The 23,020-nt window shown below is 32.8% G+C and overlaps 1 protein-coding gene across 5 annotated transcripts in view; it reads left to right on the top strand.

Annotated features, from left to right (window-relative positions):
* Positions 1-23,020, top strand: part of NOL4 (nucleolar protein 4) — a 438,053-nt gene that overhangs the window by 137,718 nt on the left and 277,315 nt on the right. For all 5 annotated transcript variants that reach the window (XM_056823865.1, XM_001380265.5, XM_016431542.2 and 2 more), the window contains exon 5: positions 5,523-5,655. In XM_056823865.1, the coding sequence (XP_056679843.1) occupies positions 5,523-5,655 (133 nt within the window). The remainder of the gene's footprint in view (positions 1-5,522; positions 5,656-23,020) is intronic.

Genomic DNA, 23,020 nt, shown 5'->3' with positions numbered 1-23,020 from the left:
AAATTTGCAGCTTTTATGTTGCTTGAGATGATGAATAAGTGAGAATTTTTTTTTGTTTTACAAAAAACTTTAGAAAGTATTATCAGTTTAGCAATTTTCCCTAGTGGTTCCATTTCTCCTATAGCACCTAACTTTTAGTACCACCATAAACCATGCCCATAGGATGTACTGTTGCTTCCATTTTCATTCTTCACCACTTTGACTTTGTACACAGTTTCAGGAACTACTGACTGACTTTTAGTAGTATTCTTTCTAAGGTTTCATGAGAAATCTATCATATATGTCATATGTAGATACAGTAGAAGTACAGGTTGAGTGGTGGCAGCTAGGTGACTCTGTGGATTGAGAGCCAGGTCTAGAAATGGGAGATCCTGGGTTCAAATTTGGCCTCAGATATTTTCCAGTTGTGTGACCCTGGGCAAATTACTTAACCCCCATTGCCTAACTCTTACCACTCTACTAAGACTGAAGGTAAGGGTTTTAAAAAATGAAATTCAGGTTAGTTTATCTCAAGGTTAATTTCAATTTTCTGTTGAGGTTTTTTGTCTGCTTGTTTATAGTGAGACATTATAGTGTACAGAAATGATCATAGGGGTTGGAGTTAAGAAATATGGATTTGTATGCTGGTTGCAATACTTAGTAGACATGGACAAAGTGATTAACCTCTTGGATCTTCAGTTTTCTCATTTATAAAATCAGGGAGCTATATTAGATAGCCTCTAAAGTCTCTTTTATCTTTAAATCTATGATTCTACAATCTTGTTATTTAACCTCTCTTAATCTCAATGTCCTATTCTATAAAGTGGGGTGTATAATACTGAGAAACCTACCTTAAAGTACTATATTAACATATTTAGTTTTTTTAAAGAATTGGTTTTGTGAAAAGAGTTTTGTTACCAAGACCTTGCATATAGCGCACTGTTTATTTAACCTATAAGCCAAAGTTTTGATCATCAGTTCAATTTAATTTTTTCTGTAGAAAAAAGAACCACAAGTATTTAGTGTGTATGTCAGTCTAGATATGTTTATAGTACTTTTAGTTATCTTCATGTTACATTTTGAGTGGACATTTACCTATAGATCAGGTAACATTCTAGAGTTTTTCATTTATTGTCTTTACTGACACTCCAAAGTAATAATTATTGATGAAGTCATCTTCCATATGTTTTAATGACTGTCTTTCAATGCTTGATGCATTAGAGAGTACAGATCGATTTAGAGTTATAGACTATCCATAGATAAAATAATATATCACAAGTACTATTTTATTTAACTGAATCATGTCATATGTCAGAGGTTTAATGTATTAAACCATTGCTCTGTATTGTAACAACCCCTTTGAATCCTAGAAATTATTCTAGACGCTCTTCATGGGGGTTATAGTTATCATGCTAGCCTATCTACTTCTTTTGTCCCAGTGCATGGACAATCTGTTAATTTTAGTTGCCCCTTACTTTTCTTCTCTCAAGGAGCAAGAATTTTTTTTTGTTTGTTTGTTTGAGTCTCAATGAAACTTCTTTCGCCTTCTGGCTGAAATAGCTATGTCTTCCTAAATCTGCCTTTAGGATTTCATTTTCCATATCTACTTATCTATATGCAGACAGATAGATAGATAGATAGATAGATAGATAGATAGATAGATAGATAGATAGATAGATGGATGGATGGATAGCTAGATAGATAGCTAGCTAGCTAGATAGATAGATAGATAAATAGATAGATAGATGGATGGATGGATGGATGGATAGCTAGATAGCTAGCTAGCTAGCTAGCTAGCTAGATAGATAGATAGATAGATAGATAGATAAATAGATAGATAGATGGATGGATGAATGGATGGGTAGAGAGAAAGAGAGAGAGAGAGAGAGAGCTCTCTAACTTCTTTCCAACCATGTATATCTTTTTGACCTGCACAAGGCTATGTGTATTACTACTCATATTCTTCACTCTCAAATCCTGAATGTTCTGTCCTTTGTGTTCTTTTCCTTGATCTGTTTATTTTATTAAACTGTCCATCACCTTGAATCTTAAATTCACCAAGGCAGATTCTCTGCTTGCTTTATCTAAAAATATTCTTTACCTTTTCACAACCCGTCCTTCATTTCCACCTCTTTTTTCCCATAGGTATAATCTTAGATCCCCAGCTCTACTTCATCACATTTTACAAATTATGTCTGCAATTTCAATACCCAAATTTGTGGATTCATATGACAGACTTCTAGGTTGAAAGAAACTCTTAGTAGCTCCTAATTCTTCAAAAGAACTGTGACTTCATTGCTGTAATTTTCCATGGATATCTACTATAGTTTCTCTATTCCTTAGGAGCTGGCATCAGTATTTTTGATAGAAAAAATAAAATACCAGTAAGTAGTAGCTGGTTTTCTGGTGATGAACCTTTCCAAACTTAGCTTGGATAGTCTGGCCTAACTGGCTTTATAAAACTCTTCCACTCTTACACTCTGTTGGCATAACCTCAAAAACTGGGTCATCCCCACACCAACCATGCCATGAGTGGGTATCAGAGTAGACTTTGTAGAATAACATTCTCTTCCACTAACATTTATTAAGCATCTACTATGACTTACATTAAGAATTTAAAAGAAAAATCTCAGGATAGCCCTTCATTTAAATTTTAATACATAACTAGGAGAGTTCTGTAATTTACTACAGAATAGTTTCCCATCTGGCATAAATACAACCTGCTAACCCAGGCCTTTAAGATTTAGTCCTAGATCCATTCTATATCTCCTCTTCCACTCTGGTTTATACCTTGTCTAATGGCTAAGGGTAGCTCATTATATCTTTCTCCTTTCCCTGAGTTCTTACCTAAGTCATCCATAATGCATGAAAAGGCTCCACTCTTTTGTCTACTAAAGCATAAACTTTTCTCCTTAAACTTTATCTTAAGCTTTACTTCCTTTGGGATGCTTTTTCTTATAAATAATGTTGACCTTTTTTGTACACTGATGTTTTCCAAAGCCTTTTCTCCCTCTTAAACCAAGATTGTAGTTACAAAATTTTGTTTCCATTTTGACCTGACCTATGATTTCACTGAGTTAGGGAGTTCCTGGGGAAGAACTTCCTCTACCAATAAAAATTAACATTTTTCCTGCAGTTTACAGTGTTGCCTGGGATACTGAGAGATTAAATGACTTGTCTAAGGTCATATAACCAGTATATATCAGAGTTAGGACTTAAATCCATGTTTTCCTAACTTAAGCCTATTCTCTATCTGCTATTCCAAGTTGCTTTCCTTAAAATTTTTTTTTATATGTAATTATACTGATTGGGAATTCATTGGTCTTGAAAAATCCTTTTTACCATTCATGCTAGATAGGAAACACCTGCTTATAAAAAAGATGTTCCATTAAGCTTTCTCTTTTTTATTTTTTGCTAATCCCCAGATCTTATTCTCCAACATTCTTTTCTTCTATTCCTGTGAAATGGAGCAATGTTGGAGGAAGTCACAAAATCTTGCTGATTAATTAGGTCCGTTACAAAGGTATGCCATCCTATCTTGAAAATCACAAAGGATACAGCAATCCTATGCATCTCTAATTGGTTCTCTGTAAAAATTAGGAAGTGATTATTCTGGATCTCTCTCCTTGAGCTCACAATTCTCTTCTTCTGAACTGATAGCATTTGGCTCCTAGTTTTTAAATATTGATTACTGAAATTGGATTGAATTTATCAGCTTTGCCTTATGGCTCTTGTCTATCTAGAGTTTAAAAAACCCATCTTTATCTTAACCTTTGCGCTTTTTCTAAAATGATTATGTGTTTTAATTCTTTAAGAAGGCAAACCTTTCTCCTTTTGCTCTTGGCTCCATTTCTTTTTATCTTCATCAGCTTCTTTTTCTGTTCTCATTTGATTTCAGAGAATTTTCTCTCCTTTTTTGCTTCTTTTTGCTCCTCTTCCTCCTCCTCCACATCCTCTTTCTTCTTTTCCTCTTTTTTCTTTTCCTCCTCTTTAAGTATGACACTCCTTGAGGCTCTCTTATAACTTCTTCTCTCTGTAATTCTCTTCATTGGTGATTTCTTCAAATTGTATGGCTTTATAGGTTTTAAAATGGAAGAAATCTTAAAGATCTTTCCTCATTTGACAGATGAGGAAACTGAGGACTATAAAATCAAGTAATGACTAACATTATATAGAACTTTAAGAGTTTCAAAATACATTACAAATAGCATATCATTTTATTTTCACAATAACTGTGGGAGGTAGGTGTTATCATTAAGTACCTTTTTTACAGATGAGGAAGCCAAGGTAAGCAGAGGTTAAGTGCCCCAAATCAAATAGCTAGTAAGTGTCTAATGCTGGATCTGAACTTATTTCTGCCTGATTCCAATATCAGTAGTCTATATTCTTCTCCAAGTTGCCTCACAGGAGTCACAGAAGTAGTAAGTATCAGGATTGGCATTCAAATTCATGTCCTCTGATTCTAAATTCAGTGCTTTTCCATATACCATGTGGGAATCTTTATGCAAACTCCTACATCTATAGATCCACTCTTTGTCTCTCTTCTGAACACTAAATCTATATTTCCAAATGTTTGTTGAATAGTTCTGCCTGAATAAAATTAGTTGAATTGTTTCATTGCTGAATGACTATTTAAAACCTACCATATTCCAAAGTGTTCTTCTTTGTAATGTTTTTATTCCTCTTGATAGAGAAATAATCACTCATAATCAAAATCGAACTCATATTTGCCTCTTCTATATACTTTATCCCCATATCAAGTCAGTTCCTATGTTCTGTTCATTTTATATTTTTAAAAAACCCTTACCTCCCATCTTAGAATCAATAATATATACTGGTTCCAAGGTGGAAGAATGATAAGGACTAGGCCACAGGGGTTAAGTGACTTGCCCAGAGTCACATAGGCAGGAAGCATCTGAGGTCACATTTGAACCTAGGACTTTTATCTCCAGGCTTGGTTCACTATCTACTGAGCCACCCACCTGCTCCTAAAAATAACTTTTTAGCATTTGATACTTCAGATTACTCTTTTTTGTCATAATCTATGTACCCACAAAATAGTTTCATAATTTTTGTATGCTCTCCCTCATTTATGTGCAGTTTTCCTCCATCCACTCCCAATCATTGTCAGGATTGCATTTTCTTCATATTTCCACTTAGTGAATTCCCCATGGTTCTATTCTCTCTCCAAGAAGCCTTTCTGGATTATCTAATCTAAAAATCATCACATCAAATTTCTTATACTATTTTACCTGTTCTTATTTGTCCTTCTTACATTCTACCTTGGATAAATACTGATAGATTAATTGACTGATAGTTTGGTTGGTTGCATCATATTTTTGATCTTGTCAGATCTCTTTTTCTCCTTTCTCTTATTTTGTAAGATGCTTGAGATTTTTTTCAGTCTTTTTCTATTAAGCATACAGAATAATTCTTTGTGTTTAGTATTTATTGAATTAATCTTATCTATAGAGTGGGGATATTATTTGAAGTAACTGAACTATGGGAGGTTTGTTTCATGCCATGATATTTTCATTTTGTAGGATGAAAGTTCTATAGAAAGTGATGAGTTTGATATGAGCGATTCCACACGCATGTCAGCTGTGAACTCTGACCTTAGTTCTAACCTTGAAGAAAGAATGCAGAGTCCTCAGACTGTTCCTGGTCAGCAAGATGGTAAGAACACTCATTTATAATAAAAGTACAATGAATATGAATCTAGGCCACATTCTTTTTTCACCCAATGTCATTTATTTATGTATTTCTATGGAATCTAATTCCTAGGCAACTTTTTCTATTCAATTAATATTTTTGGATTAAAATATTTCTAGTTTGAACCATATATTTAATTTGTTTGTTGCATAGTAATCAATTGCAACTTTGCATATTTTTGTCCCCATAAAGCAGTCCTGCCTGTGTTCCCTGGCCATAATTTATAATCTTGCTAAATGCAGTCTGGTTGTGTTTGTTTTCGTCCCCCAGGAATACAATGTAATTCATGATGATTTCTAAGATTGTCTTTATTTTAGAAAAACAAAAATCATTGTGATGGGCTAAGACTTTAATCAAGAAAAATTTGATTGCTTTTGCTTTCAAATCATAGTTTACAATGAAGAATTCAAAGTGTAATAGCTATCTAATGCACTTAGTGTTTTGTATAAAAATGAATATTTTGCTGGAATTCTTGTTTTTGTCATGCTATTTTCCATTTTAATGGGAAAATGAAGAGTTATTTTCTATTCTTGAAGTCTATTAGATGTGAAGGCCCTTAAAAGACTGACTATATGAGGAATATCACTCTGCTTCTCTTGCTGAGGGAGACACTGAGTTCATGAAGCTGGAATGTCAACAACATTTGTGTCACTTGCATCATCTTCTCTTGTCTCACTTGAGATTTTAGCATATCAAAATGATATCGGGCCAAATACTTTGTTATTTCTACTACTTTTTAAAATTACCAATTTCATATGTGAAAAATTCTACATGCAAGTAATTTTTCTTCTTTTTTGACTAATTGTGGATAAAATCTACTTGTAGAGGCTTCCGAGTGGATTTAAAGTGGCTAATTTTACCCATAATTAGTTGATTTTTCCTGAAATTATCTAACTATAAAGGGAATTATTGCCTGTATAGTTTTGCACCTACAAGTAATTGCAGGAACTAAAAATTGCTTGCAGCAAAAAAGGGGGTCTAAAGTATTTGTATTTCATTCTTCCTACAAAACATAAGCTACAGAATTCTTGTTAGTTTTCTTAGATACTATTTGTGTTTCATGCTTGTGATGAAGACTCAGAAACCCCTAATTAAAAAAGCACAGGGGCTCAAAAAAGGCCCTTTCCCCTTCTTTACAGAGTTGTCTGAAGGTCATTATTGCCCATAATTGCAAGAGGTATAGAAAGGAGATTCTTATGTAGGCATCATGCATGGTTCTGGTGGCTTTAATATTGTCATATTTTTAACAGCCTTATAGTAGGAAATTTATTGGAACAGACAGGGCAGTTAGCAAGGAACATACAAAGAAAGATGTTTTGCTGGTTAAGAAATAAAAAGTCTTGTATATCTTGTCTAAAATACTAGAATATATAGCTCTGGGTTAATAGAATGGTTTATTGGAATGGACATCAAACCCAGATAAGCTGGCAAAAGGTTTAAGATATTACTTTCTATCTCTATTTGGTTTTATATACATCATTCAATAATGCCAGTATATAGCTTTGGTGAGTAGTGAACAAGTCAGTTACCCTTTTGCTATAGAATTGTTTCCTTGAAAGAAATTGCCTGGCTTTGGCTGCTGGGATGCAACTGATATATCTGACAAATCAATGCTGACTTGAAAAAAATTCAGCAGAAGAATGTGAAGTATAATTTGTCCTGGGAAAGGTATATTCTTTTATGGTTTACTAAAGTCAGATTTGGGGGAAAATATTGGAGAGATCCTGTCTTCATTCCAAGAAGACTTATCAAGTTTCAATGAACATTTATAACTTGTATAGAATCCTTTGGTCTTCTGAGCTGTTTCTTTGAACATATAACTCTTTAAAAATATAAAGAATCAAAGAAAATATGGCCAGTACTAAGAATGTTTTAAACGTGTGAACCAATATTTATACAGAACTTGTAGTTTTCTCTTGAAGTATCACCTTGAGTACCTTGGAATTATTTTGATTTTATTTTTCTAAATCCCTTTGCTTCGTAACAAAGTAATTTTTCAATGGATCCATGACATCCATTTTCTAGAGAGAATAAGAATCTTTCTGAGAAAAAGTTAATCCCCTAATTATCTCTTAATTGATCATTTTAAAGACATTTAATCTTTCAATTATCTAATTATTTTCTATATACATTCATTGATAATAGATTTATGAAATTATGAAATGGGGCAGGCATGCCTCGTTCTTTGGGTACTAATCAGGAGAGACTGTGATGGCAGCTAGAAGTGAGATGGCAATTGCATTTTAATAAGGCATAAAGGATATAGAAGAAAATCGCCCAGAAAGTACTGAGACAAAAGGCAAAATGGGGCATAGAGGTAGACAGCATGAGGATGGGGGTAGGGTGGTGAAGAAGGCAGGTAGTGTGAAGAAGAGGATGGGGAGGGGATGAATCCCTTTTGTAACTGCAATTAGAATTGGGAGTACATAAATGAAATGGACCCTGAAGAGATGGAAGTGTTCAGGGTAGTAGGAGTTTGAGATCTCCTTTTTTAGGGTTGTTTAGGGAATGTTTGGAGAAGAATAACTCTTCTGTGACACTTTAGGGTTAGCTCATTAACTTACATAAATCATCTCAAAGTACTTGGTGAAACTTTAAAGACATCTACATCATCTCAGAGTTACCAGTGCCATTTAGTGTTCTCTGGTCTTACTTTGGTTATCTGAAATTTGCCTGAGATTTATATATCATAGAACCCCAAATTCCTGACAGCAAAGCCTAAATGCTTCCTCCTGATTTTTCACAAATTAAAAGGATATAATTTTTGTTCAGTACAAATTGCAAATTGTGTGCCTTTGAGCTTTGAGATGGTTTGTAAGTGACTCCTAGGTTACCCATTGCAATTTTCCTGCTAGTGCTACTCTACACTGATTACTTATAAACTACTGAGACTGAGGTGGGGGAAGGAAGACTGGAACAAAAGTTCTAGAAATTAGAACTGAGTTCAAATCAGGCATCAGACACTAGCTACGTGATCCTGGAAAAGTCACTTTACTCTGTTGGTCTCAGTTTCCTCATCTATAAAATGAGTTGAAGAATTAAATTCAAAACCATTCCAGTATCTTTGCCAAGAAAACTCCAAATGGGGTCATTAAGAGTCAAATATGACTGAAAATAGCTACACGAGGCTGTCCTACTAAGATATATCCATGACAGAAGAGAGGTTGCAACACTTAGAACACCACAGATTCCCCTCCTATCTCCAATCAAACTTGCAGGTGCCCAAAAGGGATATGGACAGACACATAGTATGTAGAAGTAGGCTGTAGAATACTTTCAACAATGGACTAAGTGGAGAAAGTAGTTAAAGAGATATCTGGAAAGTGGAGAGGTAGGGAGACTGTAACATGGAACTAGGGTGAGAGATGATGGATAAATGAAGCACTATTAGCCATTCAACTTCGACCAGGGGTAAGGTTTCCAGGATGGTAAGTACATCTTCTCTGAAATATCCCAAGTGAGAATGTAGACACGAATTTTGTGTACAAAAATGTAAAGATAAATGATAGCCATCATCCATGGGCATTGATGAGAATTCAAATCTGTCTATAACATGCCTTCCACCCTGGAGTTTTGCAACTATATTGTAGTGTTTATCATAAATACAACTACAGTTTAAAAATATATAAAAGGGTGATTTACTAAAAGCCAGATTAAATGAGACCTGCCTTTAAAAACTGAGGGCAGAAAATTGAAAAATATATTTGTGAGTTTCAAAATTTTGTTTGTAAAATGTAAATAATGTTAACAATTTTAGGGGGTAGAATTGTTTTCTAGAATTATAAACACAGAGTTTGTTTTCTTAAAAAAAACTGCATTGAAAACAGTTATTGACCTTATGAAGTTTTTAACAAAACATTAACAGCTGTCAGGGTCAGGGAAAAAAAAACAAACATGTGTGTGTATATGTGTGTATGTGTGCATGTGCACATGAAGTACTTATTTAAAATACATCATAATAAATCTATAATCAGAATAGAAGGAAAATTTCATAATTTAAAAAATGTAGAAATCATAAATATTTGTAGTTGTAATATTACTTATCGGGGCTTTGAGCAGAGGTGGCTTTGATTGAATTCCCACTACACACTAGTTGTTCAGACACACTTCTGTACTAGTTGTGAGAGGGAGAGAAGAGGTCAAAATTAAAAAAAAAACATTAATGTTCCCATATTTTGATCCCATTTATTTTTTCCTTTGTTGTGAGAGTGCTAAAAGGCCCGGCCTCCTGATCTCTTGGGGCTTTCTCCTAGGGAATTGTATACTTTTATAATATTATATTTTGTGTTTTGTTAATGCATTTTAGTAGTATAATCATTTCCCAATTGCCCAGTCTTTAACTGTATCTTTCCTTTTAGTAATGAAAAAAAAAATAACATAGTAAGTAGCAAGAAAAAGAAGCAAAACTGTCTTATTAAATGGCTACAATTGACAGAAGAAAGTATTTTCCTAACTTAAGTAATCCCGAACTGAGAGCATTGTTCATTTCAATATATAGCCAACCATTCCCTGATCTCATTTATTTTGTTTCTAGGGTTGACTGATTTGTTTGTTTCTGTTACTACAAAATAAGAGTTTGACTATTTGTTATATGTAAGTCCTTTTGTTCTATCATTGAGCTCCCTTAGAATTATATAATAAGCAGAATTGCTGGGTCAAAAGATAAGAACAATATACCAACTTTCTCACATAAATTTGAATTTTCCTGAATGGTTGGACTAATTTACAACTCCTCCAATATTGTAAACCTAACTTCCCACAGGCTCCCTCCCATAAACTATTTTCATTTTTTATTATCTTTGCCAATTTGATTGGTTATGGAATAAAATCTCAGTTTTAGACAAAATGCATATTTCTCTTATTAATGATTGGATACTCTTTTCATAAAGCTCCCATTTCTTCTTGTGAAAACTTTCTGTTTGTAGTTTTTGTCATACTATCATCGGATAATGGCTCAGTCTAATTAATTTATCAATTCTCTTCATGTTATGCATATGAAACTTCTACTGGAGATGCTTAATATAAAGATCCTTCTGCAGTTCCTGGATTCTTTTTTTATTCTACCTGTACTAATTTTGTTTCAACAAAAAGATTTTAGTTTCATCCAACTGTAATAATTAGTTTTGCTCTTAGTAATCACAAACCTATTTTCTTATAAAAAGTCTTGTTCTTGTGCAAACACTCCCTTCTGTTTTCCTATTTTCTTTCCTTCTATTTCTTTTCTATTTTCCTATGATATGCTCTTTTTAGATTTACATTGGTTCAGGAACAGCTAGGTGACTCAGTGGACAGAGAGCCATTCCTGGAAACTGGAGGTTCTTGGTTCAAATGTGGATTCAGTTCATATTTCCTAACTATGTGATGTCTGGCAAGTTACTTAGCCCTTATTGTGCAGCACTTAATACTCTTGTGCATTGGAACCAATACACAGTATTGATTTTAAGATGGAAAGTGTGGGTTTAAAACAATATTTACATTGGTTATCTATTTTGAACATATGGTGGCATATGTTATAAGAAAATGTTCTAAAACTATTTCTTGCCCAGATATTTTATAGTTTACTCAGTCGTTCTTGAAAAATTATAAGTTTCTATTTCATTAGTTTGTGTTTTGCAGGGCAAAAGTTTTACTTATCTTGTTCAAACCATTTGTCTACTTAAAAAAAATTAAATAGATTATGACTACTTTATAATATGGTTTGAGATATAATAATATTAGTTCCTCTCCTTCACTTGTACTTGTCACCATTTTCTGTTAAATCTTTGACCATTTTTCCTCCAAATAGCTTTTATTATTATTTTAAGTAGTCTTTATCCTTAGGACATTTAACTGATATAGTAATAACTTTAGATGTTAATTTGTATTAGATAATCATTTTGTTATATTGGCATAACCAAATAGTGACCCATGGATTCCATTTATTTATCTTCCTTTATTTCTATAAATTATATTTTATAGTTGTATTTACCTGCCTTGATAGGTTAACTTCCATGTATTTTATCATTTTTGTAGGTATAGAAAATAAAATTTCTCTCTTATTTCCTCCTGGGTTTTGTTATTACCAAACAGTAATGTTGATTACTTTTGTGTATTTATTTTGTGTCTTGCTACTTTGCTGAAACCATTGACTTTCTTGATTAGTTTATTTGCTTTTGAGGGGGAATTTTCTAAGTAAACCATCATTTCAATTGTAATTAGGAATAATTTTACATCCTTTCTGTCTTAAATGATTAATCTAATACATCTATATCATTTTAGTCCATTATCTAATAATTATAAGCTGAAGGGAATTCACTGCTTTATTCTAGAACTTATTAGGAATCTTTCCATTTTTTCCCTTGTAAATAATACTGATTCTTGGTCTTCTTTATTACTTGATTGTGCTGAAATTAAGTAAATTCAACAAGCATCTATGCCAAGGTGATGCTATAACTGGGTTACAGAGGAAGGGGAAAAAAACAGTCCCTGCTCTCAAGAAATTCTCAGCCTAATGGAAGGAATAGAATGCCCCTTCATGACTATTTTTCTTATCTTTTTTTTTAATAAGTGCTATATTTTGATAAATGATTTTTCTATGCATGCTGACATAATAACATGATTTTTGTTTTCTGTATGTTTAATTATTTTCCAAACATTGAATTATCATTGTATGCTTGGTATATACCTAATAGTCTCAATAAATAAAAAATTCAATAAATTATTATAATCTTTTGCTATAAAATTTTGTATTAGTAGTCATTATTTGATCTAGTGTTTTTACTTTGTTTTATACTAACTTGCAACTATTTATTAAAAATTACTTAATTTACATGTAAAATCAATGCCTTAATTACTTCTAATATCTTTTGAAAGAATGCTTTTAAATATTCTAGCTTAATACCATTTTGCAGTTAATATTCTAACCTCATCCTTATCCTTTATCAGAAAACATTTAATAGTTTCTTCTTAGTTTCATTTGCTGATTCATTATCCATGTGACATTCATATATCCATATATGTCTATCTGTCTTCCTTCTTCCCCTACCCTATAATTAGTTTTCATTGGTTCAGTTATCACCTTTATGTAGATTATTCCAATATCTTCATTCCAGTCTTAGGCTCTCACATGAGCTCTAGTTCTATGTTATAAATCACCTATTACCTATTTCAAAAAGGATATACAGTAAGTATATCAAACCCAACACATTCCAATGAGAACATATTAGCTTTCCTCCAATGTTGCATCTTTTAAAAATATCTCCATACTAATAAGGGTGGTCTAAAGTGCCACCATCCTTCCAGTTACATAGACTTGAACCTCATTCCCCACAACTAAATCCTTTATTTCTCTCTTTATAACATATCTTTCATATGTTCCTTCCTCCAGTCACATAGCTACTACCATAATTCAGGTCCTTATCATCTTTTATCTAGACTATGATGTGTCTCTCTTTTAAAAAATCTACCTACCTCAATACTCTCCCTGATTATGTGCTTTCCCTATTCAGCAAACTCCTCTTACTATCTCTTGCTTCATAAATCAAATGCAAACTCCTCTGCTTAACATTTAAATCTCTTTACAACTTGACCCCTTCCACCTTCTCAGGCTTCCTACACTTTACTGTTCTTCTCAAATGTTATAATTCAGTTATCCTGGTCTACTTCCTGTTCTTCATGGAGTTCCATTTTCTAACTCTGTTACTTTGCCCTGGTGATTGCCTGGAATGTATTCTCTCCTCATCTCTGACTCTTAGAATTTCTAGTTGACCTAATAACTCAGCTTAATTATCATCTTCTTCATGTTGTCTTTTATAAACCCTGCACCTAGCTGCTAGTTTATTCTTTTCCCAGAGCTCCCTTGAATCAATTTTGTATATATTGTACATGTACATACAGATACATACATACATATGTATAATATAGCATGTTTAGTCATTACAGGCTTCCCACTTTAGATCAATTATTATATTATATTTTCTATAATTTTATTTGAAAATGCTGCATTAATATTTATTATTTTGATTTATAGTGTTTTTCTTTGCTGTATACTTCCTTGCATAAAGTAAACACTTACATGCTAGTGCTAGTTCATTGACCAAAATGTATTCCTGTTCCTGAAAGTTTATTTTTTCTTTATTGATGATTGATCTCAGCTCCAAAACCTACATTATTCTCAACTACAAGTCAATATTTGGTTTTGGGGTGTCATATTTCAATTTTAGATTCAATGTTTATTAAGAGTTGAACATTTTGCATTTATTTGTCTTGGATTTCTCTTCATTGCCTGTTATCTTTGTTATTTGTCATTGTTTGGTCTGCTGAACTGAATATATTTTATGGAAATTATTCATCTTTACTTTTCCTTTTGTTTTTGTTTTGTTCCCAATAGTTCTAAATAGTTGTCTCCATGATTTCCTAAAGCATTGTATTTAAACTTGTTTATTTTTGTAATATTTCTTCACATCTTATTTTCAGTTCCCCAATAGATGTTTCACACATGCATCCAATTTTTATATATTTTAATTCCTCTTTTTATTCTAATTTTTGATTTCCAAATCTTTTATTCTCTTTTTAAAAGATTTTTATGCTTTGATAAATTTGTATAGCCTTTGCTTTAAATTTTATATTCTTTTAAATGTCATTAATTTCTTCTTAATGAACAATATATTCTGTCCTGGTCCATCCTTATTTCACTTTTTAAATGCCCTTACAAATCTTTCTAGAAGATATATAACAGTTTAGTCATTGCTCTTTCTGGTAGTCTTCAAAACATTTTAAATAATTTTCAAGGTGATATCCTTTACTTTGCAGAATTTTTTTCACTATATTGACTTCATTTACTTTTGCTTTCTTGTTCATTTTCCTTAGTCTCTTAGCTATGTTTTTCTATTATGTCCTTTCTGTGAAGAGTCCTTATTTATCTCTTCCTTGTTTCTTACTATTTCTTTATTTAGCAGTTTTCTTGCTTCTTTGAGATGACAGGTAGGATTTGGACTTATTCTGTCATATTCCTGAAGGTTCCATCCTTTTGCTTCTTTTAGTTGTTGTTCCCTCTTCTGCTTTTGTAATTTGGAGTTGTCAGCATAGGAAACTTGACTTAGCCCTGAGCTCTGGTTCAAGACTTATTTCAGAATCACTTTCATTTCTACATTACATAGCAAAGTGGTAGTGTTGGTACTGCTGAGCCCTTCCCCATCTTCAATTCCCTGGACCATCCTATCCAGACCAAGAGCTAGATTAATTCTTAGGTGCCCATAAATCACAGTGTCTAGCTGGATCAGGCAACCCCAGATGCTGCAACAGCCATGCAAAACTTAGGCAAGTGAGGAGTAGAGTGCTAGTTCTAGGGAAGAATGGTAAACTAGTAACGTACTCCATCATTTTTCCTGTAGTAATTACCCTGGTCAGGGTGTTTTTCCTTTCTCTTCTTCCTGTCACTGTTTTATCATTTGATCTCACACAATCCTAGATATTTTGAAAAGGAGAGAGAGACCTGGGTTTAGATGAAAACTCAAACTCCACACTCTTCCCAGAAGTCTCTTATTTTCTTTTCCTTGCATACTAAAGGACAGGAATCAGGGATTGCTTGACATGAAGAAATGTACCACCTTTTAAAATGATTTTAATTTTTCTGTGTATTTATTTACAGAAACCCATTTTAAAAATAGGCATATTCATTCTAGTTCAAATAATATTCCCACTTCTTCTTCGACTAGATTTCATGTCAGAAACAATATCCAGGGCTTTAAAAGGCAAAGTATCAACAAAATGAAAATATAGTGGTTCACTTCAAAGGAAAGCTCCAAGTCTTAAATCTAAATTTATATAAATTTAATCTGCTTCTCTGTGTGTCTCTCTACCTCTGTCTCTCTCGTTATGTATATATGTATGTGTATATATATTATATACATATATATAAAATTTGTGTGTGTGTGTGTGTGTGTGTGTGTGTGTGTGTGTGTGTGTGTGTGTGTGTGTACTCCAGCAAAACCACTTGGTATAATTTGATTCTGAACTTAAACACCAAAAAAAAAAACAACCAAACTAATGAAATCAAGAATCTCCATTTCATATTACTTTCATTTAATATATAGGTGTGTGTATGTTTATATGATAAATTCGTCATGTTGCTTTCAAAACTAACCTGTTCCTCTGTGTTTACTTTTGAATTTCCTTCTCTGATTAAAATAAGTTTTAATAGTTTTCATTTGGAGGATGGAGGAGAGTTGTCAAATGAGAATAATCAAGCAAAATGAAATCACAGAATGGCAGTTTCCAAAAAAAGTATATTTTTCTGTCCTTTGTGTTCATGAGCTTTGTTAGGAAACAGGTAATATACTTCTTTTGTGTACTCTAGACATACTGTTGGTTACTGCATTGATTTTTCAAAGTTGTTTTTTTACAGTGTTTCTGTTCTTGCATATTGATTTCCTGGTTCTATTCCTTTCCTTCTGCATCACCTCATACTTTCTAGGATGCTTTTGAATCTCTCATCATTTCTTTCTTCACAATAATATTCTATCAAATTCATATTAAGAATATTCTGACAATCTCCAAGAGTCTAAGAGACAGTATAAGGCAATTCCTCTCCCACCCTCCTGCCATTGTACCTCTTTTCTTTTTCTTTTAGCTCTTTTCCCTCTTTTGTATCAGAAAATTTGTTTTCTTGTAGCTATTTCTCCCTGGGATTCCCTCTGTATTTCTTAGTTGAATTTGATATGCATGCAGTTGTGTGCATGTGCATGCACACATGTGTGCATATTTTCAACCCTTCTTTGTCCAAGAATAAGTTGCCTCCAAAGCAGTTTGTATTTCAAAGTTCCTACTCAGCCCTGATCTTTTCCTCAGAAACACTTGAAAGTCCTCTATCTTTTAATGTAAGCCTTTAACTCTTCTGAATATTGTATTCTAAGGTCTCTTCTTTTCTATAGCAGAAACTATCAAATCTCGTACAATTCTGGCAAGGTTTTTTTTTTTTGGTACTTTAATTATGACTTTCTGGATGATTACATTATTTGTTTTCTTTTATGTGGGTACTCTGTATTCTGGAAGTGGGGTTCCTTTTTTACAGTTCCTTTTAGAATATGATTAGTTTCCCTCTAGTTCTAATCTGGGCAGTATTAATTTATAATTTCTTAAAATATAATGTCTAAGGTTTTTGTTTAAATAATCTTTTTTGGAAAGAAAGAAACATGCATTTGTTAAATGCCTGCTATGGGCTAGGGACTGGATTAAGATCTTTAGAAGTATTGTTTCATTTGAACCTCCAAACGACCCTGACAGATAGGTGCGATTATTTTCTCCATTTTAAAGTTAAGGAAACTGAGACAAATAGAAGTTGTTATTTGTCCAAGGTCACACATATGAGTCACATTTGAACTCAGGTCTTCCTGAGTCTAGACCCAGATCTTTATCCATTGTGCCTACTACCTTATTTTTAAATCATAGCTTTTCAAAGTCTTTGCAGCAAGGCTCTTTGTTAAAGGTCTTGTTTCTAAAATAAATGGGAAACTGATACAACTTTCTAATAATAAAAGTCTTTTTTTCCAATTGATAAATGTTCAAAAGGCATGAATAAGCAGTTTTCAGAGGAAGATAGTGAAGCTATCAATAAACATGGAAAAATGCTTTGAATCACTACTTATTAGAGAAATGAAAGTTAAACATTCTCTCCCAACCCCTAGATTGGTAAAGTTGACAAATTCTGGAATTCTTGCAGTAAAACAGGTTCAGTAATACACTGTGCGGCTATAAACTGGTTTAGTTTTTCTGGAAAACAAGATAGAGGTATGCCAAAAATGTTATACCAATACTAAGTCACTATTCCCAAAGAGATAAAAGAAAGAGGAAAAGGACCTATGTATACAGAAATGTTTATAGCAGTTCTTTTTTTGGTATCAAAGAATGGGAGACTGAGGTAGGTGCTCATCATTTGGGAAACACTGAACAAGTCATGGCTTATGAATGTGGTGGAATGCTATTGTACTCTAAGAAATTATATTATATATGATTTCCAAGAAACATGTGAAGATATCTGTGGTCTGATACAAAATAAAGTGAGCAAAACAAGGAGAACACTATATACTATAACAATTTGATCTCACTATTTGGTCATTAGTTGACTGTGCAAACTTCTATCTCCTGGGGTCAGATTCTGGAGCTCCTGTGTCAAGGAGAGTATGTAGCAAGAAACCAGAAAGAAACAATTAGAATATCATGGAACCACAGTCATGATCACACAAGACTCAACAGTTTCCATGTTAAAGAAACAAATGGTTTGGAATGTGATATTGTGGAAGGCAACAGGGCTAGGATTACATTCAAGGATAACCTAACCAGCAAAATTGAGTATAATCCTTTGGGGGGGGGGATGATATTAATGAAAGTAAAGACTTTCAAGCATCCCTCTTGAAAAAATCAGAGATGAATAGAAATTTCATATTTAGACACAAGACTCAAGAGAAGAAAATAAAGGTAAATGTGAAAAAAGTATTCATATGGAATTCAATATAGTTAAATTATTTACCTTCCTATATATAAAGATAATATAGGTGACTCCTAAGAACTTTATCATGATTAAGAGTAGTTAGAAGTGTATATAGACAGAAGGCATGAGTGTGAGTTGATTAGGCTAGGATGACTCTAAAAGAAATGAAAGACTGAGAAAGAGATTGGAAGAAGAGGAAAGGGAGAGGTAGAATGTGGAAGACTTTCTTACATAAAAGAAGATTGCAAGGAAGATCTTTCCCACTGGAGGGGAAAATAGTGGAAGAGTGAGGTGGTCAGTGCTTGAACCTCATTCTTATTAGAATTGTTTCAAAAGGGGAAGTATATACATATATTCCATATATATATATATATTCATATATATGTTCATAAATACACATGCTTAGTTGGTTACTGAAATCTAATTTACCCAATATAGAAATAGGAGTGTCTAAAGAAGATAAGAGATATGGGGGTGTCTGTGATAAAAGAATGATTACATTAAAGAAGACAATGGTCAGAAGCCAAAGAAGACTTGAGGAGGGACAGGATAAATAGCATCAGATAGCAGAATGGGTTAGAAACCAGAATCCAACAATATGCTGTTTATAAGAGACACATTTGAAACCGACAGACACACATACACACACACACACACACACACACACACACACACACAAAGTTGAAATAAAAGACTGGAGTAAAATCTATTATGCTTTAAATGAATTTAAAAAGCAAAGATGACAATCATAATATCAAATAAAAGAAAAAAATAAAAGTGGGACTTAATTAAGAGAGATAATCAGGGGAACTATATTTTACTAAAAGGTACCATATGTAGTGAAGTAATATAAAAGTTTTATAGCAAAGTTTCTCTGATAAAGACCCCATTTTTCAAATAAATAAGGAACTGAGACAAATTTATGAAAAATAAGCCATTCCTCACTTGATAAATGGTCAAAACATATGAATAGGCAGATTTAAGAAGAAAGAAAAGCTATCTATATTCATAGGAAAAAGCTCCCTAGCTCAATATTGACTAGAGAAATATAAATTAAAACAGTTCTAAGCTATCATTTCATAACTATAAGAAATAACAAATGATAGAGGAGATGAAGGAAAATAAGTATACTAATAAATTATTGTTGATGTTGTGAACTGGTCCAACTTTCTAGGAGAACAATTTGGAAATAAACTCAAAGGGCTATAAAACTGTATGTACTCTTTTATACTAGTAGGTCTATACTCAAAAGATTCAGAAGAGAAAGGAAAATGGTCTACATGTACAGAAATATTTGTAGCCTCTGTTTTTGTGATGGCAAAGAATTGTAAATTAATAAAAAACCTGAACAAATCATGGCATATGATTGTAACTGTAATTATAATACTACTGTGCTCTAAGAAATGACAAAGGGAATTATTTAATAATTTTAAAAAAGGAACAACCTATATGAAGTGATGCAAATTGAAGTGGGAAGAACTGGGAGATTATTGTGACAAGTAACCTTCGTATTATACGAATGGTCAACTATGAAAGGCTTGACTATGCTAATTAATACAATGATATAAGAAATTCCAAATTCCAGAGTACTCACTATGAAAAAATGCTATCTACCTCCAGAGAGATAACTGATGAACTCTGCAAACTGAAGAATAATTTTCTTACTATTTTTGGTAAAAGGACTAATATGAACATATGACTTGCATGATTTCATGTATATAATTGATATCATTTGGCTTATCTTCTAAGAGAGGTTTGGGAGAGAGGGACTTTAAATTTGGACTTCAAAATTTAAAAAGAAAAAACATTAAAATTAATTTTTAAAGATTAATGTAAAATATATACAGTATGCCAAAAATTCTGATCTACCATTCTGGAAAATGGACCAAAAACAAACAAAAAAAGAAATTGGTTTAATTCAACCTGTTTTCTTTTTTTATAAACTTCTTTTTTATTCCCAGGTATCCTTCCAATCTTTCTCCTCACCAAACCGTAGAGCTCATCATGTGACAAGAAAATGTATATATAAATTATATATTTCTTGTTTCTCTTTATCAGGTTTTTCCTCTGGTGGTGGACATTCACAAGTTATTTTTTCAAATATCAGTTCTATAACTGTTTACAATGTTCTCTTGGTTCTAGTTGTTTTACTCTTCATTATATTGTGTAGGTATTTCCATGTTTTTTAAAATAACCTGATCATCATTTCTTGAAGCACAGTAATATTCACTACAATTTATTCAGCCATTCCTTAATTGAAGGAGGTCCCCTAAATTTTCAGTTCTTTACCAACACAAAGATAGCTGCTATAAATATTTTGGAAAATATAGCTTCTTTTCCTTTTTCCATAATCTCCTTTGAAAACAGACCCAACAGGGATATGCAGAATTTTATAATTCTTGGCACAACCTGTTTTATTTTTAAAGTTATACTGGTTCTTTTCAATCGCTGCTTTCCCCCCCCCCTAGATGTACAATAAGTATTTCTTTATTAATCTATTCTAAATTTTCTTCTGAAATCAAAGTAAAGTTTACAACTCCATTTTTGTATACACCATTCTCTTCCCATTTTTTGATAATTGAGAAAACACTGACACATGCTTCTCCAATATTTCTAGTCCTCAATGATCTTTTATTGATTCATGAGTATTGCTTCATTTACATATTCCACTTAGGTTGGTATATAATTATCTAATTCATCTGGAGCAGGTGACTTGATCTCATTCAGAATAACTAGGTACTTTTAACTCTCTACTTACCTTGGGCTTCAAATCTCCATTAGCCAATAAGACTATTACTTATAGTCCAAAGATCAACTGCATAGTTTGGTTTTTAAGTATAACATTTTAGGGACTTCTGGATAATATTAATGATAAGATGGATATTTTAGACATTTTCCCAACCTTTTTAACTGTCAAAAATCTCCCCCTAATAGTAGTTATGTGCAAGAGGTAAAGCAATTGCAGCTATCTTCAAAGGCCATGATATAAAGAACTCCAGTCATTTAATATCCTTGGAAATTAATGGCAGAAAACATTAATCGCTAATCCTTAATGACAAATCCTAGATTAAAGGATTTCAAATCTGCCACAGCTTCCTCTCCACAGTGTTTAATCTAGGATTGTCATCAAAGGGAAGGAGTAAGAAATTGAGCAATAGGGACTATAAGAAAAAAGAGCAAAAATACCAAAGATCATAGGAAGAAGAGAATTAAGTTTTAAAACCCTACAGCAGAAGCAGATAGATCAATAGGGAGGATATTAAGACAAATGGGACCATGGCCAAAAGCTATTCAAATTATCATAATGGGATGAAGAAGAACCCTTATCTATACTCTAACCCTTTAAGATCTATTAACTTTATATGGTATTATAAAGGCAAAAGAACCAATTTCCATGGCTAGTTATATAGACCACAGATAAAATTAATGTCAAGTCCTATTTGGGCATTCGGTTCAGTGATTATGTGACATACAAGTCTTTCAGTCTGGACTGAGTTTACACTAATTAGGGGCCATCCTGGGAAATACCTCACATATGAAGGAATCACTCAGATTCCAATATCTGAGAGCCTAGAAGGATAGGCTCTTATATGTTTCATACCCTGAAGCTCAGGCTCCTTGATGGATGTGAGCTTCCTTTCTGAAGCTCAGCATCTTTCATTGTGATTGGATCCTTGAAGACTGAGCTAATTTAGGCTTAGTACCAGTTATAATTTCATCTCTTGAAAATTCCCCATAGTTTCTCAGTTATCTTACACAAGCCTGTTTGAGTGTAGCAGGAAGCTAAATAATATCAGTGAATAGACTTACAGAAAATCAGAAGTGTTCATTAAAAGGTGAGCATGCACTTTCGGAACTGGGGAGATGGAATCTAAAAACATTGTGGGGTAAGGCTTTTGTTTAAAAAAGTTCTTATTTTAAATAAAAGAAAATTAACAAACCACAAGCATTTATTAAGCACTTACCATGAGACAAGCAATATGCTATGTCATCAAGATATAAAGACATAATGAAACAGCCTCTTCCTGCAAAAAAGCTTGCATGTTATATACACTTAAAAGCAAATACTATATAAATTAAAATATCGTATTGAAAATAGTAATAAGAAAATCCAAATCAACTAATCCCAATCAATAGCTAACACCCAACTGGCCAACCATTTATTTCTCCTGGGGTGGCTGCAAACTGAAATTCAACCAAATGCTGAGAGATATATTTGAAAGTTCTATTCATGCAAAAAGGGAGAGAACAAGAACATAGTGTTAAATGATCTTATTACTCAATATCTAGGAATTGATGATGGACACAAGTGTAAATGTTGATTAGTACACCTGTCCAAGGAAGGCTGTTAGCTTGAGCAATGAGTCTACGGGAGTTCCATGTCTTTCATCTACCCACTTCTTGAATATACTTTTGGAGTGACTGGCCTACTACTATCCTCAATTACAACTCCTATCTACTGCCACTACAGGCAATTATGGAGTGCCAAAATGAAGATGCTGAAAGCGGTATTTGAATACCTGATTGTTTTCATTTTGAAGTCTGGATTGTTTGATCAGAGACAACCTCTTAATAAATCTTTGCTGATGGACCAAAGTCATTGGGGATAAAGCCCTTAACCTACCCTATTGTCCTACTATCTGACAATCAGCTCTATACAACATTACCAGAGTATCTTTTGATGTATACCTATGATGAATATTCCACAAAACTTATAGTTTTCTATGAAATTACCAATCTTATCTGTTCTTTAAAATAGTTATTCATGTTCTTTTTCTTTAAAAAACAAGATTTACTTTTTTATACTAGGAACTGGTACTTAAAATTACATGCAGGACATTAAAATGGAATACATAGATTTAC

This window comes from Monodelphis domestica, chromosome 3, assembly GCF_027887165.1.
Source record: "Monodelphis domestica isolate mMonDom1 chromosome 3, mMonDom1.pri, whole genome shotgun sequence".
Taxonomy (NCBI): Eukaryota; Metazoa; Chordata; class Mammalia; order Didelphimorphia; family Didelphidae; genus Monodelphis; species Monodelphis domestica.
This window is presented reverse-complemented; position numbering and strand designations above follow the sequence as displayed.